The sequence below is a fragment of the Oncorhynchus tshawytscha genome, unplaced genomic scaffold (genome assembly GCF_018296145.1).
Source record: "Oncorhynchus tshawytscha isolate Ot180627B unplaced genomic scaffold, Otsh_v2.0 Un_scaffold_12182_pilon_pilon, whole genome shotgun sequence".
Lineage (NCBI taxonomy): Eukaryota > Metazoa > Chordata > Actinopteri > Salmoniformes > Salmonidae > Oncorhynchus > Oncorhynchus tshawytscha.
In genome coordinates, this window is record NW_024609822.1 from 514,495 (window position 1) to 530,373 (window position 15,879).

The following is a 15,879-nucleotide window of genomic DNA, read 5'->3' on the forward strand; positions in this document are numbered from 1 at the left end:
GACCTTACTCTACCCAATGCAATGTGACCTTACTCTACCCAATGCAATGTGACCTTACTCTACCCAATGCAATGTGACCTTACTCTACCCAATGCAATGTGACCTTACTCTACCCAATGCAATGTGACCTTACTCTACCCAATGCAATGTGACCTTACTCTACCCAATGCAATGTGACCTTACTCTACCCAATGCAATGTGACCTTACTCTACCCAATGCAATGTGACCTTACTCTACCCAATGCAATGTGACCTTACTCTACCCAATGCAATGTGACCTTACTCTACCCAATGCAATGCAATGTTTTACTTGAGTGAATCAAGCATTTTGTATCAACACCGTGTTTTAAACTTGCACAATTACACCACATGACTAAAAGTATGTGGACACCTGCTCGTCGAACATCTCATTCCAGAATCATGGGCATTAATATGAAGTTGGTCCTCTTTTTGCTGTAACTGCCTCAACTCTACTGGGAAGGCTTTCCACTAGATGTTGGAACATTGCTGTTATAACAGCCTCCACTCTTCTGGGAAGGCTTTCCACTAGATATTGGAACATTGCTGTTAAAACAGCCTCCACTCTTCTGGGAAGGCTTTCCACTAGATGTTGGAACATTGCTGTTATAACAGCCTCCACTCTTCTGGGAAGGCTTTCCACTAGATGTTGGAACATTGCTGTTATAACAGCCTCCACTCTTCTGGGAAGGCTTTCCACTAGATGTTGGAACATTGCTGCAGGGGGGACTTGCTTCCATTCAGCCATAAGAGCATTATTGAGGTCGGTCACTGATGTTGGGCGATTAGGGCTGGCTCACAGTCCGCATTCTAATTCATCCCAAAGGTGTTCAATGGGGTTGATGCCAGAGCTCCATGCAGGCCAGTCAAGTTCTTCCACACTGATATCGACAAACCATTTTTTTATGGACCTCGCTTTGTGCACGGGAGCATTGTCATGCTGGAAGCACAGAAGCGTCTAGAATGTCATTGCATGCTGTAGCGTGATTCATCACTCCAGAGAACGCATTTCCACTACTCCAGAGTCCAATGGTGGCGAGCTTTACAGCTCTCCAGCCGACGCTTGGCATTGTGCATGGTGATCTTAGGCTTGTGTGCGGCTGCTCAGCCATGGAAACCCATTTCATTGAACTCCCGAGGAACAGTTCATATGCTGACGTTGCTTCCAGAGGCAGTTTGTAACTTGGTAGTGAGTATTGCAACCAATGACAGACCTGCTACGCGCCTCAGCACTCAGCGGTCCCGTTCTGTGAGCTTGTGTGGTCTACCACTTCCTGGTTGAGATGTTGTTACTCCTAGACATTTCAACTTCACAATAACAGCACTTACAGTTGACCGGGGAAGCTCTAGCGGGGCATACATTTGATGAACTGACCTACGACAGTGCCACGTTGAAAGTCACTGAGCTCTTCAGTAAGGCCATTCCACTGCCATGTTTGTCTATGAAGATTGCATGGCTGTATGCATATCTGTCAGCAACAGGTGTGGTTGAAATATCAGAATCCACTCATTTTAAGGGTTGTCCACATACTTTTGTACAGTGCAATCGGAGTGTATTTAAAACCCTTCACTTTTCCACATTTTCTTACGTTATAACCTTATTCTAAAATGATTAAATTCAAATATTTCCTTATCAATCTACACACAATACCGCATAACGACAAAGCGAAAACAGGTTTTTAGATATTTTTGCAAATTTATTTAAAAAAATTAAAATCAGATACCTTATTTACGTAAGTATTCAGACCCATTGCTATGAGACTCGAAATTGAGCTCAGGTGCATCCTGTTTCCATTGATCATCCTTGAGATGTTTCTACAACTTAATTGGAGTCTACCTGTGCTAAATACAATTAATTGGACATGATTTGGAAAGGCATACACCTGTCTATATAGGGTCCCACAGTTGACATTGCATGTCAGAGCAAAAACCAAGCCATGAGGTCAAAGGAATTGTCCGTAGCGTTCCGAGACAGGATTGTGTTGAGGCACAGATCTGGGGAAGGGTACTAAAAAATGTCTGCAGCATTGAAGGTCCCCAAGAACACAGTGGCCTCCATCATTCTTGGAAGAAGTTTGGTACCACCAAGACACTTTCTAGAGCTGGCCACCCAGCCACACTGAGCAATCGGGGGAGAAGGGCATTGGTCAGGGAGGAGACCAAGAACCCGATGGTCACTCTGACAGAGCTCCAGAGTTTCTCTGTGGAGATGCGAGAACATTCCAGAAGGACAACCACCTATGCAGAACTCCAACAAACAGGCCTTTATGGTAGAGTGGCCAGACGGAAGCAACTCCTCAGTAAAAGGCACATGACAGTCCACTTGGAGTTTGCCAAAAGGCACCTAAAGGACACTCAGACCTTGAGAAACAAGATTCTCTGGTCTGATGATCTACAGAGAAGATTGAGAAGATATGCAGAGAAGAATGGGAGAAACTCCCCAAATACAGGTGTGCCACGATTGTAGCCTCATACCCATGAGGTGCAAAAGGTGCTTCAACAAAGTACTGAGTAAAGGGTCTGAATACTTATGTAAAAAATTCTGACAGACAGACAGACAGACAGACAGACAGACAGACAGACAGACAGACAGACAGACAGACAGACAGACAGACAGACAGACAGACAGACCAGCCCAGAGAAACCCAGCCCAGCCACGGACCAGGATGTCTTGCTCCCAGGCAGACTAAATAACTTTTTTGCCCGCTTTGAGGACAATACAGTGCCACTGACACGGCCTGCAACGGAAACATGCGGTCTCTCCTTCACTGCAGCCGAAGTGAGTAAGACATTTAAACGTGTTAACCCTCGCAAGGCTGCAGGCCCAGACGGCATCCCCAGCCGCGCCCTCAGAGCATGCGCAGACCAGCTGGCCGGTGTGTTTACGGACATATTCAATCAATCCCTATACCAGTCTGCTGTTCCCACATGCTTCAAGAGGGCCACCATTGTTCCTGTTCCCAAGAAAGCTAAGGTAACTGAGCTAAACGACTACCGCCCCGTAGCACTCACATCCGTCATCATGAAGTGCTTTGAGAGACTAGTCAAGGACCATATCACCTCCACCCTACCTGACACCCTTGACCCACTCCAATTTGCTTACCGCCCAAATAGGTCCACAGACGATGCAATCTCAACCACACTGCACACTGCCCTAACCCATCTGGACAAGAGGAATACCTATGTGAGAATGCTGTTCATCGACTACAGCTCGGCATTCAACACCATAGTACCCTCCAAGCTCGTCATCAAGCTCGAGACCCTGGGTCTCGACCCCGCCCTGTGCAACTGGGTACTGGACTTCCTGACGGGCCGCCCCCAGGTGGTGAGGGTAGGCAACAACATCTCCTCCCCGCTGATCCTCAACACTGGGGCCCCACAAGGGTGCGTTCTGAGCCCTCTCCTGTACTCCCTGTTCACCCACGACTGCGTGGCCATGCACGCCTCCAACTCAATCATCAAGTTTGCGGACGACACAACAGTGGTAGGCTTGATTACCAACAACGACGAGACGGCCTACAGGGAGGAGGTGAGGGCCCTCGGAGTGTGGTGTCAGGAAAATAACCTCACACTCAACGTCAACAAAACTAAGGAGATGATTGTGGACTTCAGGAAACAGCAGAGGGAACACCCCCCATCCACATCGATGGAACAGTAGTGGAGAGGGTAGCAAGTTTTAAGTTCCTCGGCATACACATCACAGACAAACTGAATTGGTCCACTCACACAGACAGCATCGTGAGGAAGGCGCAGCAGCGCCTCTTCAACCTCAGGAGGCTGAAGAAATTGGCTTGTCACCAAAAGCACTCACAAACTTCTACAGATGCACAATCGAGAGCATCCTGGCGGGCTGTATCACCGCCTGGTATGGCAACTGCACCGCCCTCAACCGTAAGGCTCTCCAGAGGGTAGTGAGGTCTGCACAACGCATCACCGGGGGCAAACTACCTGCCCTCCAGGACACCTACACCACCCGATGCTACAGGAAGGCCATAAAGATCATCAAGGACATCAACCACCCGAGCCACTGCCTGTTCACCCCGCTGCCATCCAGAAGGCGAGGTCAGTACAGGTGCATCAAAGCTGGGACCGAGAGACTGAAAAACAGCTTCTATCTCAAGGCCATCAGACTGTTAAACAGCCACCACTAACATTGAGTGGCTACTGCCAACACACTGTCAATGACACTGACTCTACTCCAGCCACTTTAATCATGGGAATTGATGGGAAATGATGTAAATATATCACTAGCCACTTTAAACAATGCTACCTTATATAATGTTACTTACCCTACATTGTTCATCTCATATGCATACGTTGATACTGTACTCTATATCATCGACTGCATCCTTATGTAATACATGTATCACTAGCCACTTTAACTATGCCACTTGGTTTACATACTTATCTCATATGTATATACTGTACTCGATATCATCTACTGTATCTTGCCTATGCTGCTCTGTACCATCACTCATTCGTATATCCTTATGTACATATTCTTTATCCCCTTACACTGTGTATGACAGTAGTTTTTTTTGGAATTGTTAGTTAGATTACTTGCTCGTTATTACTGCATTGTCGGAACTAGAAGCACAAGCATTTCGCTACACTCGCATTAACATCTGCTAACCATGTGTATGTGACAAATAAAATTTGATTTGATTTGATTTGATTTGACCGAGACAGATAGAGACAGAGAGAGACAGACAGACTTTTTCGTAGGCTGGGGTATCTCCACTAACAAGACATGTGGAAGAACATTTATTGCCTGGCTGTGTGTGGAACAATGCTCCCCACTGTGGATGACCAGCTCCACCAGACACACATCAGGAATCCAACTCCAAACCCTCAATGGGGCTATTGTAGATTCCAGCCCAGTAAAGCAAATAAGAAAAAATAAGAGCATACCAGTAGCAAGTAAAGTACTCCAGGGAGAATTGATTTGCATAATTAATGGAAAATTGGCATCCAACTGTACCCCAGTGGATGATACTGAGTTGCACTCAAAGACCCATGTCAAATCAAGGAATGTACCTTCCTCCTCAGCGACAGCTAATTAGCAACAAACTATTTCAGTCTGGTAGCTGTCAAACTATTTTGATGCAAAAACAACATCTTGCATTTTCAAGGATGAAGAAAAGATTTGTTAATTTACAAAAGACATGACTGATATGGTGATGTAAGACTGTAAATACCATCAATTCCTACCAGAATAGATTACAATGTTGTTGCTGTCTATAATGCTGTTGCTGTCTCTATAATGTTGTTGCTGTCTCTATAATGTTGTTGCTGTCTCTATAATGTTGTTGCTGTCTGTATAATGTTGTTGCTGTCTGTATAATGTTGTTTCTGTCTCTATAATGTTGTTGCTGTCTCTATAATGTTGTTGCTGTCTCTATAATGTTGTTGCTGTCTCTATAATGTTGTTGCTGTCTCTATAATGTTGTTGCTGTCTCTATAATGTTGTTGCTGTCTCTATAATGTTGTTGCTGTCTCTATAATGTTGTTTCTGTCTCTATAATGTTGTTGCTGTCTCTATAATGTTGTTGCTGTCTCTATAATGTTGTTGCTGTCTCTATAATGTTGTTGCTGTCTCTATAATGTTGTTGCTGTCTCTATAATGTTGTTGCTGTCTCTATAATGTTGTTGCTGTCTCTGTAATGTTGTTGCTGTCTCTATAATGTTGTTGCTGTCTCTATAATGTTGTTGCTGTCTCTATAATGTTGTTGCTGTCTCTGTAATGTTGTTGCTGTCTCTAATGTTGTTGCTGTCTGTGTGCATTGATCATTTGTATAGTATTATGTGTGAACCCAAGGAAGAGTAGTTGTTGCTCCAGCTGAAGGGGATCCAAATGAACAAGTTTGTTAGACTGAGGCATATATAACAACTTATCATGGACACATCTATTTCATTCTGGTCTCATTGTCACCCATTCTACCTCTTTCTCCTTATCTTACTCCTCTGCGAGTGCATGACAAGAAGAGTGCACAACACGTGTCTTTCCAATTCCCATCAAGTGGCATAAATTGTGCAGGCACAAGATTCTGAAATTACCTTTACATTTCTCATTGGAATAATAATCTTCATTTCTCAGAACAAGAATAGACTGACAGAAAGTCTTTGTTTCTGGACATTTTGAGCCTGTAATCGAACCCACAAATGCTGATGCTCCAGATACTCAACTAGTCTAAAGAAGGCCAGTTTTATTGCTTCTTTAATCAGAACAACAGTTTCCAGCTGTGCTAACATAATTGCAAAAGGGTTTTCTAATGATCAATTAGCCTTTTAAAATGATAAACTTGGATTAGCTAACACAACGTGGCATTGGAACACAGGAGTGATGGTTGCTGATAATGGGCCTCTGTACACCTATGTAGAAATTCCATGAAAAATCAGCCGTTTCCAGCTACAATAGTCATTTACAACATTAACAATGTCTACACTGTATTTCTGATCAATTTGATGTTATTTTAATGGACAAAATGTTTTGCCTTTCTTTCAAAAACAAGGACATTTCTAAGTGACCCCTAACCTTTGAACGGTAGTGTACACAGGCAGCCCGATTCAGATTTTTTTTCTCACTAATTTGTCTTATTTTAACCAATCAGATCAGCTATTTTTCCAATAACAATGCCTGCCATGGAAGTTTCTCAGTTATCTTACTAACACATTCACCATTTTTTGTACACAATTAACAAGCTAGTTAGCTACAAACATGTTACTGTCAAACTGTCAGAGTATTTAGCAAACGACAAGTCTAATAAAATACTTGAGGGCAAATAAATCAGACACAAGTCGCATGGCCAGCAATCAGATTTGTATCTGTTTTCAAACCAAGTATTCATTTGGTTTGAACCTGACTTGAAAATATCTGATTCCACGTGCTTTTTGACTGTTTAGACTGCAGGAAAAAAATTATATTCAAATTTGATATGCAAGAAACTGGAGTGGAGTCAAAGAGTTCAAGTGGAGAACTAGCTTTCATAACCACCAGCTTTCTGTACAATTATTATCAAGGGCTTTGTTTTCCTGTGCCAGACTAAGATGGCGTTATCCAACAACATTTGATTGGTCTGGAAAGGCCTTTTCAAATTGAAGGAAATACTGTCCGCGGGTTGTTCCACAAAATGAGTCCCGTTTTTAAATGTGTCCTTCATTTTAAAGTCAGCCCTATTATGTGAATTTAATTATGGTGAAACTATAACTTTTCAAATATTTTTTGTAAAGAAACATTGAACATCTAATAGTCAAATCATAGCATAAAAGCAGGTGAGCTGGTTCTACTATTTTGGTCACTTTGTGGTGTTTAGTGGTGGAAAACTGAGTGGGTCGAGCACAACACGTCAACCTTGTTACCAGTGGCTTCATGACAATTGTAGGCACAAAGTCACGTTCCCCCTCAGATCTGTGCTCTTTTCCCACTGATGTTAAATTAATCACTAAATGTAATTTGCCGATGTTATATCAAAACTATTTATAAAAAAGATCTGTCAGTTGTATTTTGCGGAAGTGGGCACTGACTGGACCAGGAAAACAGTACCTTGTTGAGTTGTGATATATCCCAGTGTGGCAGTTGTACTAAACTCCAAAGGCATAAAAGTTCATTAAAGAATCTATGTGTATCATAAATTACAATTGAGGTATGCTTAGACAACCTATGCATATAAATTAACCTTTTTTATGATTATGGCTCTAGATTTATGATTATGGCTCTAGATTTATGATTATGGCTCTAGATTTGTGATTATGGCTCTAGATTTATGATTATGGCTCTAGATTTATGATTATGGCTCTAGATTTCAGGGAAAGGCTGTTTCAGGTGTTAAAAAATGCAAAATGCTCAAATTTACAGAAGTGGGGAGGGGGGCACAGACCCCCTCTGGACCACTCCTCCTCCATTCTCACCTGCTTAGTTCCCACCTCTAAATAAATGGGTACATGACGTCCCTGCCTGTTACCCATAGATAGACAGGCTAGACATGTTTAAACAATAAATAAATAAAATAAGCTTGCATTCAATTAACATTCAACCACTGGCGAAATCCCCTCACAATGATTTCAAACTGTGTTTTTAATACACAATGAAATTAAACACAGACTACCCCTTGCTAATCAGGAACCTCTTGAGTATGTTGTGGAGGACTGTCGTTAAAATTACTTCACGGGAATCTGGTAATTATGTTTGTAGTGTAGCTAGCCGCTGAATGGCTCTAAATTCACAGTCGGCATGCAGTCAAAGCATGCATTTCAGGAATCACAGTAGCAATTAATCCTGGTCCATGGTTAAAATATTTAGCCATTTAAAAATACATTTTTTAAGGAAAACACTACGTTTTTGCTATAGCCCTCTCTTGCTTTCATGCGATTTAAAGGTAAGCTTGTCCTAGGTGTCGGACTCGAGGACTGTCGCTATCCATACGAGCGCTGTGACTGGTTGCTCAAAATTCTGGGGTGGGGCTTAGTGAAGACTCAATTGCCTCTTGCACACAACAAGCTTCCATTCCCCGCCACAAGGGAATTTATGACTGATTTAAGAGGAAATTAACAACCCTGTTATGGTCAAACCTTACTTTATTTGGCACTAAATATGCACTTACTATAGTCCTTTATTGATTTGATATGGGAAACATGTTTTTATTACATTGAACATGTGTGGCAGCTCTTCTTGACAGAATTTTTAACATTTGGTGAAATCACTACCCACAATTGACTAATTTCGTGGATAAGCCTCACAACTGTTATAGTCTGTGAACTGAATAAACTTCTCACTGAGCCTTGAAAACTTTATAAACTAATGGTACTCATTGTCAAGTATTCAAGTTTAATTATGTTTCTCTGAACAAATACTTTTCTACAAGGAGAACACTTAGATTATATGATTTAGTTAAATTAGGTTTGTATAAATGTTTTCTAAAAGAAGTGGTCTTCCTATACATTTATATGTATAAAATCCACACATTTTTACATCCATTAGTCAACACAGCCTACAGGTTGAGAGAATGGACGAGAGAGAAAGAGAGAATATACACAGAGAGAGGGGGATGATTGAGAGAACAAGAGCGCTTTCACTTTTGTTTTGAGAATGTAGACAAAAATAATTACCTTGATTTACTCTAAGGTGTGGAGAAAGATAGGGAATTACACCAATAACTAGTTTTATGTTCAGTAGGCTCACTATGGCAAGCTTTAACTTGATTGATTGTAATCTCATTTGAGTAGGCCTACTTACAATTCATATGTAGCTTCTCTGCATTCAAGTCTATCAAACACGTGAAATATTTTGTCTTCAATGGGACTCAATGGGACCTGTTAAAATAAAGTAAAATAAATAAATGCATTATTGGTAGCTGGGTCAGTTCAACTGTGCCTACCATAATTTGCTTATTACCTTGGTAGGCCTGAGATTTCTTCAACTGCAGGGACAACAACCTTTTAATAGTTAGCCGAATGTATTTTTCTTCTAGAATTTCCATAAAAATGTCTACTTCTATAATGTCCATACTGTAGCGCCCTCGTCCGGTCCACACAGAAAGTATGTCCCCGAAATACGAGGCTCACTGGGCTGCGCGAGCTCAGCTGACGGTTTTCAGGACAGGGTACAAGAAACTGAACGTCTCGTGAAACAGAAAATGGGCGAAGGACGGTCTATGTTAATGTCTTATTGGCAGTGAAACATGTTGACATGAAACATGAAAATTAATTACAAATGTTGCGTAATATGTATTTATATTATTATTTGCACACAGAGTGATCAACATTACCATAATCACCAAATTAATAACTCTATGTTCTTGAGTATGTGTCCTGTTTATTGTGTTTTACTTGAATGCAAATCCTTGTAATGCATGGTGGATGTAAACATGGTTATGTGTTACGCCGTCACCAAAAGAGGTTACCTACACTTTATGCATTCATATATTTTCAGTTTTTTTTATAAAACACTGCACTATGATGAATTGTCAGTAAAAAATATATATCTGCAGAAGTTTAACTCATTAACAGTTTCTGCGAAATTGGTGTTAAGTGAAAGAGTACACGGTTGCATTTTACGCATACTTTACACAGGGTTTTTAAACCCATTTATTTATCAAAATGATTTATATACTTTACGCTGTCCGCTCAGATACAGACTCACGTATAAACAGGCGCTAATTGCATGACGCACCGGGGAGGAGTGTGGTCGGCATCGCCTATATATACCCAGTCCCGCTCGCTTCAAAATCAGCAAACTAGCAGCGCTTACAAAGAGGCAGGATCCCCCAAAAGCAAGTAGAGCTTTCATTCAGCATCTCGTTCTCCTACCAAAGACATTTGTCGGTGCGCAAAGCTCGCAATTATGATTAAAAAAATATCTCCTTCCGAGAACGAGTTTAACATCCCGGCCAAAAACTGTCACAGGATGGTTATTCTAGGATCCACAAAAGTTGGCAAGACGGCCATCATCTCTCGGTTTCTGAATAAAAAAGTCGAGGACCAGTACACGCCGACCATAGAGGACTTTCATAGGAAATTATACAGCATTCGGGGAGATGCGTACCAGTTGGACATTCTGGACACCTCTGGAAACCATCCCTTCCCCGCTATGAGGAGACTCTCTATCCTTACTGGTAAGCTTAACTGTGAACGAATGAAACAGACAAATGTCTTTATGTAAAACTGAATCCTAATATTAAGCTTCATTCTGCAAATCACTTTCAATGAGAATAATATTGAAATGTAGCTTCACTAAATGCATGCTTATGCGTAACGCAAAACTTGTGCTGTGCATTATGGAAAGTACATTGACTTTTGAGCTGTGATATTAATGTTCCTTCCATTTCTCTCTCCGTAGGTGATGTTTTTATCTTGGTGTTTAGTCTGGATAACAGAGACTCCTTCCAAGAGGTCCAGCGCCTGAAGCGTCAAATTTACGAAACCAAGTCCTGCCTGAAAAACAAAACCAAGGAGAACGTAGATGTCCCGATAGTTATCTGCGGGAACAAGTGTGACCGGGAGTTTAACCGGGAGGTTCAGAATGAGGAGATTGAGAAGCTGGTGGCTGGTGATGAACAGTGTGCCTACTATGAGATCTCTGCAAAACGGAACACTAATGTCGAACAGATGTTTCAGACTCTTTTTACCATGGCTAAACTGCCCAACGAGATGAGCCCGGACTCTCACCGCAAAGTTTCCTTACAGTTTTGCGAAGTACTGCAAAACAGCAGAAGAAAATCTTTCAGAAATAAGAAATTCAAAGACGGCGAGGCATACGGGATTGTGGCACCGTTTGCGCGCCGACCAAGCGTGCAAAGTGACTTAATGTATATCAAAGAGAAAGCTACTGGCTGCAGCCAGGGAAAAGAGAAAGACAGATGCACCATCTGCTAAGGACTCACTTGACAATGCACATGGAGACATGTTACGAGATGTTCTATACAGCGATGGAGATGATACCCGTCAGGCTTCATGCCAGTGTGCTGAGTCTGGGATAAGGAAGCACGCCAAGACGCAGTGACAGCCAGGGGTGTTTGTCCCAAACCACGCGAGAAGGCATGGTCATTGTCAGATATTTCTCTGTGGAGTCAGGGTGATCAAATGTGATATGGCTTCAGAGAACCTCTAGTGTTCTTGTTACTATAGCTACATGCTGTAAAATGACTGGAGAATGTAGCCTACAGTGGGGTGGCATTTGTTTACATTTTATTTTTTCACACGGAACTGAACTTGAATGTTAATTGCATACTTAACACATATGAATGCTTATTCTTATGTCATCGTTTACTTTTTACAGAAAAGAAACAAGGGGAAAATAAAATGATCCATTTGAAACGTATATCCATCCCTATGTCTGTCATCCTTTTGAACATTGGTAAAGCATATTCCCTTTCAGTGGCACTTATACCATTAGCTAAACAAGTAGCCTGTGCCTCATTTATGAATTACATACTAAAGGGCACTTATACCATTAGCTAAACAAGTAGACTGTACCTCATTTATGAATTACATACTAAAAGGCACTTATACCATTAGCTAACAAGTAGCCTGTACCTCATTTATGAATTACATACTAAAGGGCACTTATACCATTAGCTAAACAAGTAGCCTGTACCTCATTTATGAATTGCATTACATACTAAAGCTAAACAAGTAGCACCTCATTTATATTACATACTAAAGGGCTAAACAAGTAGCCTGTACCTCATTTATGAATTACATACTAAAGGGCACTTATACCATTAGCTAAACAAGTAGCCTGTACCTCATTTATGAATTACATACTAAAGGGCACTTATACCATTAGCTAAACAAGTAGCCTGTACCTCATTTATGAATTACATACTAAAGGGCACTTATACCATTAGCTAAACAAGTAGCCTGTACCTCATTTATGAATTACATACTAAAGGGCACTTATACCATTAGCTAAACAAGTAGCCTGTACCTAATTTATGAAATACACACTTTCCCGAGAAGAGTTAGGCATATGGTAGCTAGCAGATTGATGTTTCCATTTAGGCCAACAAGCTTATAACATGTAATTCATGAAAAATAACAGCGCACATAAGGTGGCCGATGCTACAATCTTACTAAGAAACTGAGTAAAGACAAGTCACAAGGAATTAAAACAAAGGTTTAATTTTAGGCCTACTGCATTGACAATCTGCAGCCGCAATCTGAATAGCACACCAACAAAACCATTACATTAAATAATCATCCACTGCATATACAAACTTGAGAGGGCATTATAATTCAGTATGGATAATACATTTTTTTACAAAGTAAAAATGGGACAGTTTACAATACAACAAGATAAAGCCTGAAGGTAGTGTTATAGTGAAATAAAATGTTTTCTGGTGGTTTTGACACACGGGATGAGTTCAAGTTATACTGCATGAGTTGTTAGATTTGAAAGGCAAATGAGAACACGGAGCCAAGAGATGGAATCTCCAAAAATAATCGATATAAACAATATAATTTCTCACGATTTCAAATGGATGGTCATTTTCTCAGTCCTCTAAATATAAAAATATATAATTTTCAGTACATGTGTGTTCCTCTCCAAGTGTCTCCTGAATTCAGTTAGTTTCTTTAGTACTGTCAAAAATCCCTCACGACGCTTTGGGAACCTCAAACATACACAAACTCTTGTATTTCTGCAGTAGCTGATTCTTGGTGCGGACTTGCTCCCGCAGCGTCTCTAGTTCATGCTGCTGCTCCGACAGGCTCATGTCAATTCCGGGCATGGCTCCGATCTGATCGCGCGCTTCCTGAATCCTTGTCTTAAACTTGACCAGTTCTTGATGGACATCTTGACTATCTTTGTCCATGCTTTCGACATAGATGGACAAAGAAGTACACGTTGGTAAAAGCATGTTATTTTTTACAAAACACAAACATAATTTAACCAAATTGTTGCTGCTTCTCAAGATTAGACTATTGAACTGCAACTAGCAAGCTAACTAACGTTAGCGTCATAACACGTTCTACCAAACCAGGATAAATATATGCATAAACTCTCCCCGGTAATAAACACAACTATAGAAATACATGTCAAATTAAAGACTTACCATTTTATAATGTCATGAACCAAAGGGAGAAAAGAGCTATCATCGTTCTCACTTCCTTGCTTTGGTTGATTCGTCGCCATCCCGGTCGATGCGAATTGACTGGCGCCTACAATTTACATCATCAACCAGTGGCAACCATAGACTTATATAGACATCGCATCATTGTACAGTATCTGTCCCATTATGGCATCTGTGAGAGCACTGAAAATATTATCGGTATACTGACAATGTATGTCTCTCCGCCCTAACAATGGGATCCCTTTCTTTTGATTGGTAAATATATTTCATTATTGTAATAATTTTCTAAATATTCAATGAGGGTTGTTGACGTCAGCTGCCTGTATTCAATAGCGAGAGATGCTATGCTACTAGCCTCATGCCATGAATATGCCTAGCCATCTCGAGACAACTCCTACATAAAGTGTTTTTTTCTCAAAGTTGCCGTGATGTCACGTGCCATACTTATATCAGTACACCCGTAACAACTTATGCATTATAAAACTTCTATTAGATCAAATTAACCTTACGTAGAAATAATACATTCATTGTCAATCAATTTGACACTCATTGTCATTGACCTCCATACAAAAATACCTTGCTTGATGGGCAAAACAACGAAAAAACGCCACCTGCTGGAGGGAGACAGATTTTTCTCCGAGTTGGGCCTCTCTCTTCCTCTTCCTCTTGGAGCACGGGCAGTACCATTGAGGCCATCTCCATTTTGAAGTAGTCAATTTTCTTCTACTATTTCTATGAGTTGGAAAACAAACTGAAAAGGTGCATACTGCCACCTAGAGTGTGTTGTTTGAACAGCTATAAAGCCAATGTTGCCAGGTTTACTGTGACCTGCAGTTATTGAATGTTTCATCAAAAGTATAATTCATTGGCTACCTCCTAATGATCTAGATGGAATTATAGGATCCTCAATTCTTAAACAATATGAATTCCCACCCAGTTGACTACTTCAAAATAGTGAAAGTCCTCAATGGAATTGGCTATGCTAAAATCAGAGTCCTCTATCTATCTCTATGGGGCACCCGTAAGAGACAAACAGTTAGCTAAGCAAATAACTTTAGATGAGAAGAATCATCTATTTTAAATAACTTTAAAATACATTTAAAAATCTAAAGTCCGAATTGTATTATTATTTTGGTTTGTTGTTAACGTTTACTTGGCATAATAACCAGAGGTGGAATAATATTTGTGACTTGATGACTGTAACTGTTTCCTGTAAAATTGTTAAAGCTTTCATTTTTAAATAGTAAGGGCAACTGAGACATTTTGTCACTCGAGCAACAGAAAACAATTTGCACTGTTGCAACATCATCACATAATGTTCAAAATGTTCATCTAGAAACACCATAGTCAGGTTCTGCTTTATACTACTTATAATACATTTTAAAAAGAAATGCATGGACTGATGGTGACATAACAACCTTTTTACGGATTTGGTTTTGTGATAGGTAGACTGACAGGGACAGTCAGCTACAACTAGGTCCTGTATCTCAGTTGGTAATGTTGGCATCACTAAGATTGTGGGTTCAACATTAGCAAGGACTACAGGAAATTACAATGAAGACTATATACTCACTATCCTGTCAGTCACTGGAAAAATATCACAAAGTGGCATACATTATATGCATCTGTGGTATGGTAACAGGTAGCCTAGTGGCTTAGAGTGTTGGGCTAGTGACCGGAAGGTCACTGGTTTTAATTCCCAAACTGACTAGGTGAAAAATCTGTTGATGTGCCCTTGAGCCAGGCACAACCCTAATTGCTCAGGTAAGTAACTCTGGACAAGAGTGCTCTAAATGTCTATGTTAAATGTCTTACTAGTACTGAGCTAGCATAGCTTAACTGTTAACGAGTTAGTGTCCACTATGAACCTGGACTAAAACGGACCAATAAGAGCGGTCCTCTGCACAACCTCCAAGCCTTTCCAAACACTGGGTGACATAACACACAATTGCTGCACGGTCTCCGACTGAGCAAACACGAGACTGTTTAATTAAATGTGCAGGATGAGTTAGCATGTGGCTAACTGGCTATATCTACACAGGCTAATGCAATGCAGTGCAGTCAGGCGCTATTGTTTACAGTTTGTGTTGGTGTCAATGCTATATCCAGCTCAATACTATATCCATGTATCCAGGCCAATGCTATATCCAGGTGTGCACATAGGCCTAGTAAACCCAAAGGTCACTGATTGTAGTGGTTGCGCCACTATACGTCTTTCCCCCTGGAGGGTTCTGGTCCAGCATGGATGAGAGGAGGAGGAAGGAGTGGGTAGAAGGGAAATCGTGGTGGAAGA

General features: G+C 40.9%; 2 protein-coding genes across 2 annotated transcripts; one reads left to right on the forward strand and one right to left on the reverse strand.

Moving 5' to 3' along the window:
* The first annotated feature begins 10,230 nt into the window (after positions 1 to 10,230).
* LOC112238926 (dexamethasone-induced Ras-related protein 1-like) lies at positions 10,231 to 11,833 on the forward strand. Its single transcript, XM_024407454.2, has 2 exons — positions 10,231 to 10,628; positions 10,853 to 11,833. The coding sequence occupies exons 1-2, from the start codon at positions 10,358 to 10,360 to the stop codon at positions 11,386 to 11,388; spliced, it is 807 nt and encodes a 268-aa protein (XP_024263222.1). The 5' UTR covers positions 10,231 to 10,357; the 3' UTR covers positions 11,389 to 11,833.
* A 787-nt stretch (positions 11,834 to 12,620) lies between these two features.
* On the reverse strand, positions 12,621 to 13,753 carry LOC112238925 (mediator of RNA polymerase II transcription subunit 9). Its single transcript, XM_024407453.2, has 2 exons — positions 13,569 to 13,753; positions 12,621 to 13,329 (listed from the first exon to the last, which is right to left on the reverse strand). The coding sequence occupies exons 1-2, from the start codon at positions 13,646 to 13,648 to the stop codon at positions 13,110 to 13,112; spliced, it is 300 nt and encodes a 99-aa protein (XP_024263221.1). The 5' UTR covers positions 13,649 to 13,753; the 3' UTR covers positions 12,621 to 13,109.
* Between the last annotated feature and the right edge of the window lie 2,126 nt (positions 13,754 to 15,879).

What these genes read in the sequence shown, in the direction of transcription:
- LOC112238926 (XM_024407454.2), top strand. Translation starts at nt 10,358, where the DNA reads ATGATTAAAAAAATATCTCCTTCCGAGAACGAGTTTAACATCCCGGCC. An exon ending in GAGACTCTCTATCCTTACTG is followed by an intron (nt 10,629 to 10,852) that starts GTAAGCTTAACT and finishes CTCTCTCCGTAG; the next exon opens with GTGATGTTTTTATCTTGGTG.
- LOC112238925 (XM_024407453.2), bottom strand. Translation starts at nt 13,648, where the DNA reads ATGGCGACGAATCAACCAAAGCAAGGAAGTGAGAACGATGATAGCTCT. An exon ending in GTTCATGACATTATAAAATG is followed by an intron (nt 13,330 to 13,568) that starts GTAAGTCTTTAA and finishes CTATGTCGAAAG; the next exon opens with CATGGACAAAGATAGTCAAG.